The sequence below is a fragment of the Coffea arabica genome, chromosome 8e (assembly GCF_036785885.1).
Source record: "Coffea arabica cultivar ET-39 chromosome 8e, Coffea Arabica ET-39 HiFi, whole genome shotgun sequence".
In the NCBI taxonomy this organism is placed as follows: Eukaryota; Viridiplantae; Streptophyta; class Magnoliopsida; order Gentianales; family Rubiaceae; genus Coffea; species Coffea arabica.
Window position 1 is genome coordinate 39,394,120 of NC_092324.1, and position 12,798 is coordinate 39,406,917.

At 31.9% G+C, this 12,798-nt stretch overlaps 1 protein-coding gene across 1 annotated transcript; it reads left to right on the forward strand.

Moving 5' to 3' along the window:
- Positions 1-10,902: 10,902 nt before the first annotated feature.
- LOC140012766 (uncharacterized) lies at positions 10,903-11,352 on the forward strand. The gene has a single exon (XM_072061063.1). The coding sequence runs from the start codon at positions 10,903-10,905 to the stop codon at positions 11,350-11,352; it is 450 nt and encodes a 149-aa protein (XP_071917164.1).
- Positions 11,353-12,798: the final 1,446 nt, after the last annotated feature.

Below are 12,798 nucleotides of genomic sequence, written 5' to 3' on the forward strand. Positions count from 1 at the left end.
AGTCTCATAGATCACATGAATATGTTTAATAGAATTTTGGATCAACTCCAAAGGTTGGCATGGAATTGAGAAAGAAGATAAGGCCCTTTTACTTCTTACCTCAATCTCTAATTCTTACACAAGTGCCATAATGACCTTGTTGTATGGGAATGACACTTTAGAATTCAAGAATGTGCTGTCAACTTGTTGGATCATGAAAAATAAAAGAAGGCAAACCAAGATGTGACATAAGAAACTACATTAGTTGCTTGAGGTGAGAATAAAAGAGAAAAAAAATTTGGCGGTGAATCTAAGGCAGGTGGTTCAAAGGTCAACAAAAAGATGGAGTCCAGAGCTATGATTGTTATGAGTTTGGTCATATTAGAAGATATTGTCTTTATTGAAAGAAAAATGATGAGAATGAGCATGATAATGTTGCCTGATATGTATCAAGTAGAGATATTTCCACAACTTCCAAAGGTAATAATACTTCTTCCCATAATGGTTGAATTTTAGATTCTAGATGTATTTCACATGTTTGCTCTAAGTTAGACTATTTTGATATTCTCGAAAGAAAGAATGTAGGTTTTATGCCTTCGATTGATGGATCTACTGTGATGTCAAAGGTGTTGGAGTGGTGAAAATCAAAATATTGAACGGAAAAAATTATTCTTTGGCTAGTATGGCTTATGTCCTAAATTTGCGAAGGAATCTAATTTCTTTGATCCAGTTAAACTCTGAGAATTACTAATTTTTTGCTGCAGATGGAATCTTGAAAATCAAACATGGCGAAACAGTTTTATTGATAGGGAAGAAGTATGAAAATTTGTACCATTTGGTTACCTCAATAGATTGGAAGCATAGCATAAGGAAAGGGATTCAAAAATGCTTTGAAAGTGCAAATGGTGGTCAAAGGAAAAATCTTGCTACAGAAGAGGGTAGATTGAGACCCTTCTCGTGAGTCAGTTAGATGTTGGATTCAATTAGCTACACCGTTCATTTGCTAATTGAATCAATTAAACACAAGACCATATTGATTTGAGTGTGTACTGAGGCACCAAGATATTTGATGGTAAAAGGAAAATCAGTTATTTTATTGGTTTGCTATGTTTGCTAAAAGAAATATTTGTCAAGATGAAAATTTGTTAGAAAACTGGTTTAATTTCTCTCAGGTAGATTCCTTATTTCATGTGAAAATAACTAGTTTCCTAATTATTTAGTTACTTGAAGTAGTTGTCAAGTTATTTCTTATTTTGCATAAGTTTAGGAATCAAAAGTTATTTCCTATTCTATGTAAGTTTAGGAATTAGTAATTGTTTTCTATCGTTATTTGGTTATCGGCCAAGTAACATTCTCTAAAAATTAGTAGATTGGCATTTTACAAAGACACAAGAAAAAGGGTGATAGAGTTTTTAGTGAATGAGAGGGTTATAAGAGGTTTGGGTTTGGGATTCAAGTTGTAATCTTGTATTGATTTTCTCTCATAATAAGAAGGGATTTTCTTTCCATATACATACGTTTAGTTATTAAGTTAAACCACGTTAATTCTTGTGTATGACTCATTGTTCATGCTAGTTCTTATTTTCTATTAAATTGTTGGTTTTTCATATCTCAAATAGTTGGCCTAATACCTTTACACTTTGGTAGGATTGCTTGGAGACGATCCATTAGTGTTCAATTTAAAAAAAAAAAAAAAGAGAAGAAGAGAGAAGGGTTCTCATCCAATTAGCAATCCATGTTTATGTACTAGTTTGGTATTTGTTGGTCCCAAGTAAATGAAGTTATGGAATTTAATGGTTAAGAAAATCTAGAAGGGCTTGAGTTCCTTAGGCCTACTATGAGATAGCTTATTTATGTATTCATAAACTCCAATAAATATCCTTATCCTCATACCATATAAAAAGGAGTTTGGGTTCAGCTATTTTTTTTTTATTTTCTTCTACTCATGCGAGGGTTATCTTATTATTTTTCAATTTCTTGCCATGCATTTACAACATGTAATACATGTGATTGAAGCAGGGAGTTTGTATGAAATTTCTTTTGTGTCCTATTAACTTTGACTATATTTGATACATGTTATAGAACTTCTTTTAGAAACCATTAATCATGTAATACTGAAATAAAAAATTATCTCGATTAATCTTTCTCCTTCTATTGAATTCTTTTCGTTTTTACTATTTGGTGCAAGTGTTTTATATGAAATTTTGCAAGTGTTTTTTTTATGACACCTCTCAAAGTCTCCTCCTTTTTCCTTAAAGGTTTCCTTATTAATTTAATTCTTCTTCTTTTCTTAGATTAACATCCATTTTTCTTTTCTTCAAATTAACTAATTATGTTAGGTATATGTAATTTTCTAATTCCTTTTTCCTTTCTGAATTAATAGGTTTGTGGGGGTGTTTGGAAATGATTTTGAGCATAGGTAGACATGATAAGCAGGAGATGCTTGTGAAGGAATTTAGTGGCCTCCACGTTTCCTTCTTTAGCTTCTAAACAATTTGATTCATGATACACGAGTGATACTTTAGAACATTTGAAACTGATCATTGGGCGAGTGGCTTTTGATTGTGATTTTTTTTATTTGAAGTAATATGTTTGCACTTGAATTATGAGATTTTTTTTTTTTTTTTAGGATTGGTTGTTTAGTAACTTAATAGTGGATTGTTTCTCTACGGATTGTATTATGTTGATATAGGTATAGAAAAGCAATGGGCTTGAATTAGTCAATAAGATGCAAGACCATAGCAGAAATACAAATCGACTTCTTTATCTGTATGAAGACTCTCGTTAATCTAAAAATTAGCAATATTATCATAGATGGAACAAAGAACTCAAAGATAGCAGATTTTGGTATTTTAAGACTCTTGGCACAGATGAAACTAGAGGAAGTAAAAGCAAAATTGATAATTGTCAGGACATTGTGAATTCTTCACTACTAACTTTGTAGTATATTATCTCAAAAAGACTAACTTAATTTTCAGCCTCTTAGATGTGGTCATGTTATTTACAATACATCTTATTGCATTCCCTTCATATTACTTATTCATGATGCACTAGGTAAAAATGATACCATCATCTATTCATTTTTGAAATAAAAAAGAAATGTGATAGACAAGAGTTGAATTGCTTACTATATAGTTATTTTTATTCATATGATTTTTGTATTTTAGTTAATCCCCAAGGATTTCTCTTTTTTGAGTCGTGGATTATTAGATGCCATCATCTAAAACCTTTTTTGAGAAAAAAATGATTAAACAAATCAACACTTACAATAATGTTTCCATTGCATATATTTTTAGGTCCAACGTTCTAGAGATTAGATGGCTTTGAATATATATTGCATGACTATTTTTTATGTTGCTGAGTGGGATCATACATGTTTGAATCATCTCTACTATAGTCAGATTGTTGCATGGACTTTAAATGCAAAATATGTATGCATATATATTTAAAAATTACACATGAGTTGTATGAGTACATGTAATAAAAAATTAAGAAATGATAAACTATGAAATATACTCGAAAAACAATAGAAATGGATAGTGAACAAGTCAACTCCAGATAGTATATATTTGAACTATAACTCCAGCCACGGATTCTTACTAGAGTAAAAATTTAACCACTCTGTCATAATTGCATAAGTGCAATTATCAAAATGTGAAACTAAAATATTACTTGAATATTGTTGAGATTTTGACAATGTATTACAAGTACACTAGAAGTGTCATGAAATTTTTTTTCAATAGCTTGTCATGAAAATTACAAAAATAGATAAATTCTAACTTTCAAGAATTTTTATTAGAAGCTTAAAATACAGAAGAATATTTAAAAAAAGACCTCGGTATGTGATAATAACGATGGTCCTAATATTACAACTTTTGCTGCACCTTGACTTTTATTTGTTGATTTCCTCTTCTTTGAAACTTTCTCTAAACTACTTATCAACCTTGTACCTAAAGTAATTTTCGCTTTAACTTTGATCCCTTTAATTTTGCTACCACTTTCTTCACTAATAGATTTCTCATTTGGCTCATGTAGGGGTGCAAACGAGTTTAATCAATCCCGAATGGTGTCATGCTCGAGTTTGAGCTCACCTTGATATAGCACTATTTGAAATCGAGTTCGACTCAACAGAGTTTGAAATTCTACTGATTGAGTTTGCTTCGCTAAGGTTTCTTAGATGCTAGAGTTCAATTCGTTTGGGCTTGAGCAAACTCAATCCTAATCGAGCTCAAGCTCAAGTTCGGTGTATTGAGTTCGATTACAATTTTTTAGCAACCTTTTTTTTCTTATTTACCTGTCAAAAATGACATTTTTCTACAATTCCAGCAACTTTTTTTTCCTTATTTACTTACCAAAAATGAAATTTGCCTACAACATAGGTGACTAATTGCAAGCAATCCAATTAGGTCTTTCTTACAACACTAAAACTCACTACTTTTGTAAAAACTTATACAGAACACCATGAAAGAAAAGGAAAAACAGAAAAAGCATGATTTATGCTAAGGCACCCAACAAACCAATACCAAAAGCTGCAAAGTCATCAACGGAATCAGCATTTCAATTTGACAAGTTAAACATCTCATAATTAGGCCATTAGCCTATATACATTCTTGTACCAATACCCATTAATAACAAAAGTGACCAACTACAAAAAAAATAGTAACTTAAACATCTGAAGTCCATATTAGCCATTCTTTTAGACCTTTCCTTCATTGAGACAACTTCAAAACCTATGAATGAGTAAATAAGTGCAAGAAAACAAGAATGAGTACAAGTGTAGAACAAATTAAATGGTATTAAAATATCGAGAAGAAATAAAAACTAGACCTACAGCATATAGAAACTGCATCATTAGGGAATAGGAATCACAATTTCTTTGGGAGTTTTCACATTCTGCGAAAAAAAAAAAGAAAAAGAAAAAAGAACATGTAAACATCATTAATGAACAACATAATACAACATTGAATAATCAGTTTAAGTAAAAGGGTGAAACTTACTTTTGTTTTCTTTTTTATTCCATACATATTTCTACGCCAATCAGCCCCACACATCAAGATTTGAACAGTTTCTGGAGACAATGAAGCATGATAAGCATCTATGACTCTTGTCTCGGCCTTAAATGTGGCCTCTGAAGCCACTATACTTACAGGAATCCCCAGGATGTCAACAGCCATTTGGGACAAAATAGGATATGTCATTCTATTTAGCTTCCACCTGGTTAAGCAATCAAATTCCTTTGGTTTTGTTCCAATTTTATGGCAAGACTTGTCCAAGTAATCTATTAATTCTAACTTTTGAGGCTCAATTGCTTCAATTTCCTTGAAATAATCATCAAGGTCAGCAATCCAGATGAGGATGCCTTCAGTCCATCTTGGTTACCAAAACCACCAGCTTATGCTTCATGTACTTTGCCATCTTCATTGGTAGCCATGTACTCTTCATATAGATCAATTATCATCTTTCTAACACTTGTAATATTCTCTCGGGTTTCATGAGCAGGATATGTCCTAAGAAAATTGAACTCTATAGCTACAATTTTTTGCCTTGGATCTAAAATAGCTGTGATTGACATAGTATGTTGCGCTCTCCCTAATATTTATCAAACTTCAATTTCATTTTCCGAGCCACAACCTGTATAAATTCATCTTCAGAATTTGCTTTAGTGTCCAAAACTATCTTTATCTTTTGGATCTTTTAAAGGAATAAATTAGAAGTGGGATGGTGATATGAAGCCCATCAGAGACGAAACCGTATTTCACAAGTTCCGGACCTAAACGAATAATAGCTATAGTTTGGTAGCGGAAAACTTATGACCGCTTTAAATTGCAAAGTTATGAATTTTGAATTTAATCACAACCCACAACTTAACAGATTAGTGAACCAAGGTTGTTGGTAGAATGGCGCCGCAATCAAGTGCATTTCTTGATTGATAAGCCAAAATGAATACTTAGAACTCTTCTAAGATGTTCAAAGGAACGCTTCTAAGAAGCCAAGAAAAAACTCTCAAAATTTGTGTCTTTCTTCTATTAATGAAAATGCAGCAAAGAGGCTATATTTATAGCCTCACAAGTTTCAAAACCTAATTGGACTTGGAAAAACTAAACAAGAAAAAGTTTCCTAACTAACATGAAACCCTAATTTGGCTCTTTCTTGTCCTTACTTAGTCGATTATTTCACTAATTTTAATGACTAAATTATCACTAAAAACACTCTAAATAATGTAAGAAATTAGGTTTAATACTTAATTAGACAACTCAGCACTTAAAAATGATGCGAACCAGCTTGAGCTTGATCTTCACTTGACGCCACACCAATTGAATCTTCGGATTGCATTAGATAGTCACTTCCTGATATGATTTGTGTAGTTGCCCATAAACTCTCCAAAAGAGAGCATAATTTCTCTACCTTCTCCCAATCTTCCATTGAGGAACAACTTTCATAATACACTTCTCTATCTCAAAATCTTGAAAAAATATTTTTGAATTTCAAAGTACATCTAAGCATCTCAAATGTGGAGTTCCATCTTGTTCTACAGTTGTGGATCAATTTCCTCCCGAGTAGTTATAATTGTTGTATAATCTCGACAAATAGTAATGCTCTATTATCCGATTTGGCCACAAAATCCACACTCTCCCTAATATTGTTAGTGGTGTCAACTATCTCACTAAATCTATCTTGAACCATAAAATTGAGCACAACAGCAAACGTGGAATAGCTTGCCTCCGCACATCAGCTTCTTGACCCTTGATAAGTTGTCTTTCATAATTCTTACTGCCACATCATTGTTAGAAGTATTGTCAATTGAAATAGTATAAATCTTACTTTTGATTCCCCAATCCTTTAAACACTTGAAGATGGCATCTGAAATTTCAACATCTTGTCGAGGAGGTAGTATATGGACAAAGTTGAGAACTCTCTTCTGTAGCCTCCAATTAGAGTCAATCCAATGGCTGATTAGAATCATGTACTATATTTTCCGCTTTTTTGACTTTCACATATATGTAGTCAAGATAATTTTGTTCACTGATTTTAATAAATTATTTAGATTTTTCTTTTTGAGATCATAAATAGCTATGCAATCTGTCTTGGCTATGGTGCGAGAGATTTTTCGCCACTCCGCCATCCCATATTTTTTCATTAAGTTGAAACCCTCTTCTTCTAAGATGAGATGGTAAACGAATGTTCGTGCATTAATATCCAATGCGCTGCTGACTCCCTCATCTGTTGCATGTTAAACTTTCGGAATGTAAAACTAGTACAGCTGGTAAAAAGGCATCAGCTAGCTAGAAATTCAACTTACTTTGCTGTTCAGCTTTTCTAAACTCGGCCTTTTGAGCATCGCAACTTTGTCGGTGCTTTAACACGTTGGTTGTTGCCTTGAATTTACTCCTCAATAGCTTTGTTTGACAATGTAAACACTTAACTTTGGCTACACCATTTTCTATAATTGGTTCAAAGTCTTCCCAAGCCTTTGACATTAAAGTCCTTTTCTTTACCACACCAGTTTGCTTTTCACTTGAATTTTTCACAGCAGTTTTAGTAGCTTCACCACCAACTTGAGTTGCAACTTCAAAAGCAACTTGAGTAGTATCTTCAAGAGCAGCTGGAGTAGTTGCTTGAGTAGTAGCTTCTAAAGGAGTTGTTGTTTTGTTGCTCACAAATATTAGACTAGATGAGTCTTCATTTGACATATTTAGATTAGAAGAAACATCAAGTTCTAATGGACGTAATGCATCTTGAACAGATAAATAGCAACAATTAACATATTAAAGGGTTAAACTAATAATCAGGATATTGTATATTAGTTCATGAATCACAAATACAAATTGCAATCTATTCGTTTGTGTGTACTATATATCTATACAATTTTCTATTCAAGAAGGTAACAAAGCAAACATTCTTACATATACCAACAGTAAATATGAAGAAAAAATGAAATGAAAGGAAACTTAGTGCTAACACGATCCACTAGAACACTGAAGGCCAGGGACTGGTAATGCAAGTATTTTTCTGGACAAGTGTAATTACTCTATTTGAGCAATATAAAGTGAACATGTGCATCTAGTACAAACTAGTAGAAAGAACTTCTAAGCAACATATTAATACCCCAAATCACGTTTCCATGTTAGACTACTATTATATTGCTGATCAGTCTTCGACCAAAAAGAATTGCAAAGGATATTTACTAGTCAAGAAACTTTCCCAAAGCCAAAAGATAATAGCCTAAGGTTTTTAGAGCTGCATCCTTGGGTAAAAACCATTTAAATAGAAATATTATAATTTACTTCGCTAGAAGGTATGATAAGAAATCACTCCAGAAAGGTACTCGAGAAATTAATTCTCAAATACTCCTCTAAAACTATTTAGCAAACCCAACAAGAGAATCTGTAGCAGGAACAAAAAGAAAAAAAATGCTTAATACTTTTAAACCTCCATGAGTCTCAAGAAATAATGCTATCCCTTTGTTATGAAAAGTCACACACAAAAGTGAGGAAATTCAGGTCATATATATGACCTAAAGTTTGTATCATCCTTCAAAATACAGCTATTATCAAACAAGGAAATGAAGTTGTATTTGCCAAAATTCATGAGTTCCACCATCATTTACTAAAAGCAAACAAGCTAGATATTCAGATTTAACTTAGTTTTAAAAAGTTCTACTAGAAATAAAGATTGTAAATTTTGACTGTCAATACTTTAAGTAAAATCAAGTACAAAAATCAACTAAAAGGTATCAAGATCTTCTAATTGCTAAAAGACATACCCGTAGAGTGAAAATCCAAGAACTAAACCAACATACAAGGATTAGATTTCCTAGTTGAAGTACTTAATAAACCAGCATTACACATATTAGATTTTCTAATATTTAAAGGCAAATTTGTCACCAACTACTCATCTAACAAATATGCGGTTGAAGGAGATCAAAGACTTACCCATCCTTGTGGATAGTGAGGAACAACTAGTTGAGGGAGTACTGCTGGTCATGATTTTCTTGTGAACTCTTCCTTCCTTCGTTGGGTTTAACTCTTAAGTAGGCAATTCCAATGCATTTCGACAGAAAATCCCAAACTCAAAAGAAAAATTAAGGTTTTTTCCTAAAATTTTAAATGTTAATTAATACTTCATACAACTACAAATTTGCTCTTCAAAAGCTCGAAAAGAAACTTATTAATGTTCTTGTATCTAATATCAACAATAACATCAAAGAATAAAAATGAAGCAAAAAATTACCTATATCTAACCCCAAGCTCTACTTGACAATAGCAAAACCTGGATGATGACAACTAGGGTTCTTGAGATGGTGAGTAGAAGTCAAAATTTTTCTATGAAAAATTTATAATTTCACATCATAGTAAGAAGAGAGAATTGAGGCAGTGAGATGGTGGCTAAGGGTTCTTTCCATTTTTCAAAGGTGTTAAAATGCTTCTATGGTCGATATTTTGAGAGAACCTGATGTTTTGAGAGTTTTTTGACATTGTTTTGTGCACTAATTTATATTTTAACCCTTCTTTCCTTATCATGGCAAAAGAGGTATGTTTGAAATCTATACGATCTCGGTAACTAAATATGTAATTTAGTACATACTATTATAGATATATATATTTCTTTATATATAGTAGGCATTACTTGATTAGACTCAACAAGCTATCGAACTTAACTACAAATGATCGATACTCGACTTGTTTGGCTGAACAAGTTGCTTGAGATCGACTGGAACTCAATCAATGTCGAGTTGAGTGGATCATTTGACCAAACAGCTTGCGAACTGCTTGGTTCGTTTACACCCCTAGGCTCATGGGATTAGTAGTTGCACTTGATTTTTGAGAGGCCACTTCACCTTGTAATCTTGCATCCATTATCTCAAACATCTTAAGAAGACTATTTTTGCAATTTTGTAGGTTTCCTCTGTTTTTGCTGCTTGTGTAGTTAATTGAATATATAATATACACAATTCTCTATACCACATACTTGAGACCAGTTTGGGATCTAAACTGTCTGTGTTAACAATCAATGATGGAGCCAAGGGGAGGCAGAGGGGGGCCATGGCCCCCCTAAGTTTTAAGAATTTTAATTCATAATATGTAAATATGTGTGTAAAATAAAATTGGCCCCCCCAAAATTTTTGCAATTTTAATTTATATTATGAGAGTTGATATATATATATATATGAATTAGTCATCTTTGAATGGAATGGTTTGCAAACTTTAATTTGCCATGAATGTCCATATGCCTGTTACATTCATTGTTTGGCTCATAGGATTCAATTTGCTTTAGTTGCAGCTTCTAGAGAAGTAGCTTCTGTTCACCAATTCTTCTCCAATTTAGTTTTTATTATCAACATTGTTACTACATCTAGCAAACGTAATGATGAATTAAAGGAGGCTCAAGCAATTGAAGTTGCTACTAAGATTGCTAATGGTAAACTTGAAATTGGAAAGGGACTTAATCAAATTGGCACTTTAAAACGAGCTGGAAATACTCGTTGGGGTTCTCATTTGGATTCTATTTCTAGTTTATTGAAAATGTTCAATGTTACTTGTGTGGTTTTAAATAACATTGCAGTAGATAGAGGTTCATACTCTCTAACGTGGAGATGCAAATTTTGTTTTGAATCAGTTGTTATCTTTTAAGTTTGTTTTCACTTTGCATCTTATGAAAGACATTGTGGAAATTACTCATCTTTTTTGTATAGCATTGCAATGTAAATCTCAAGATATTTTGAATGCAATGTATCTTGTCTCAAGCACAATAAAACTACTGAAGAATTTTCGAGATTCGGGATGGGATGATTTCTTGGTGAAAGTTAAATTATTTTTTGAGCAACATCAAATTGATATCCTATGTATGAATGCTTAATATATTGCAAGACGTGGTAGATCTCGAAGTCATCATGATGAGATTAGTGTGGAGCATTATTATCGAATGGATATATTTCTTGCCACAATTGATTATCAATTGCAAGAGTTACATAGCAGGTTTAATGATCATACCGTGGAATTGCTTGTTTTGAGCACTGCTTTAAATCCTAGAAATGGATTTATACTGTTCAAGATTGATGATATTTGTAAACTTGCAGAGAAGTTCTATCCGAATGATTTTATGGAGCAAGAACTAGTACGTCTAAGAATAGAACTTCAACATTTTGAACTCGACATTCCAAATCATCCTGAATTGCAAGAATTATCTGGTATTCATGAGTTATGTCAAGGCTTGGTGAAGAAAAGAAAATCAGTGATATATCCTCTTATTGATAGACTTGTTCTTACTCTTCCTGTATCAACTGCAATTACAGAGTGGGCATTTTCAATTATGAAAATAATCAAGACAAAACTCCAAAACAAGATGGAAGATAATTTCTTGCATGATTGTTAAACTGTGTATATAGAAAAGGAAGTTACTGAAAAATTTAGCAGTGATTCAATCACAGATGAATTTAGTTCTATGAAAGAGCGTAGAACTCAATTTACTTCTAAGAAAAGATATTGAAATTTCAAAGTATGTTAACATAACTTTTATCTTTTTTCAATTGAAAATAGTTACATTTATATTACATAGTTATATATATATATATTGCATAGGTGACATATTGGAGAGCATCTTCTCATAATGTACAATGTACAAATTGGATGGTTTGTAATATTATAAGATATTTAATCAAAGGTTATCTACCGCATATTTATGAATAGACGTACCTTTATAATTAAATTTAATATTTGATAATTTTAGATGTCATATATTTAAATAGAAGAAAATTATTTTGAACACAATATATTAAGATAATTTTATTAGGAAAAAATTTTGGCCCCCCCAAAAAAAAATTCCTGGCTCCGTCACTGTTAACAATAGAATCTTCATCTCCATAAAATCTAATTTTTACTTTACATGTCTAACTTTTTAATACGTATTCACTTGAAATCTTGACAATATTTCTCATTGTAAATACTTTGAAAAAATGAGAACAAAAAATTCCAATAAATTGAAACTATATACAACTACAATCAAACTTATTATCTAACGAGTCATGAAGAACAGTATGACAATAACTTTTTTCAAAAAGGGTATCTTATATTTTCTCACAAATTCAACTTCACCATAATCATGAAATTTAGCATCCAAACACTTGTGCTATTCAGTTTGAAAACACCTAAAAGAAAAAATATTACAAGATTACAACTTGATTCTCAAACCCAACTCTTGTATAACCCTTACATTTACTAAGAACTCTCTTACTCATTTTCTTAAGTGTTTTTGTAGTATGTCAATCTACCTATTTATATAGAACATTAGTTGACCAAAAAATCAAATAACAATAGAAAACTAATACTAATTTCTAGACTTATACATAATAGAAAAAATTTTAAATCCTAAACAAAATAGGAATAACTTGGCAAGTACTCCAAATAACTAAAATCAATTAGAAAATTAATTACTTCCATACAAAATAAGGATCTTGACTAAAAGAAATTGAGCCAATTTCTTAATAAATCTCCACCTTGATGAATATTTCCTTTAGCAAATATAACAAACCATCCAAAAAACTCCATTTGCCTTTTTACCACCTAATACCTTAGTGCCTAACTGTATACTCAAATCAAGACGGTCTTGTTTTCAATTGATTCAATTGACAAATGAGCATGTGTTGCTAATCCAGTCCAACATCTAGTTGACTCGCAAGGGAGCCCTCAATTCACCCTCTCCCATAGTATGATTTTTCCTCTCTCCACCATTTGTAATTTGGGAGCATTCTTGGAACCCCTTCCTTGCACTATGTTCCCAATCCATTGAGGTATTCAAATGGCACAAATTACCATACTTTTT

Bases quoted from the DNA above. Each gene is read 5' to 3' on its own strand.
- LOC140012766 (XM_072061063.1), top strand. From the start codon at position 10,903: ATGGATATATTTCTTGCCACAATTGATTATCAATTGCAAGAGTTACAT.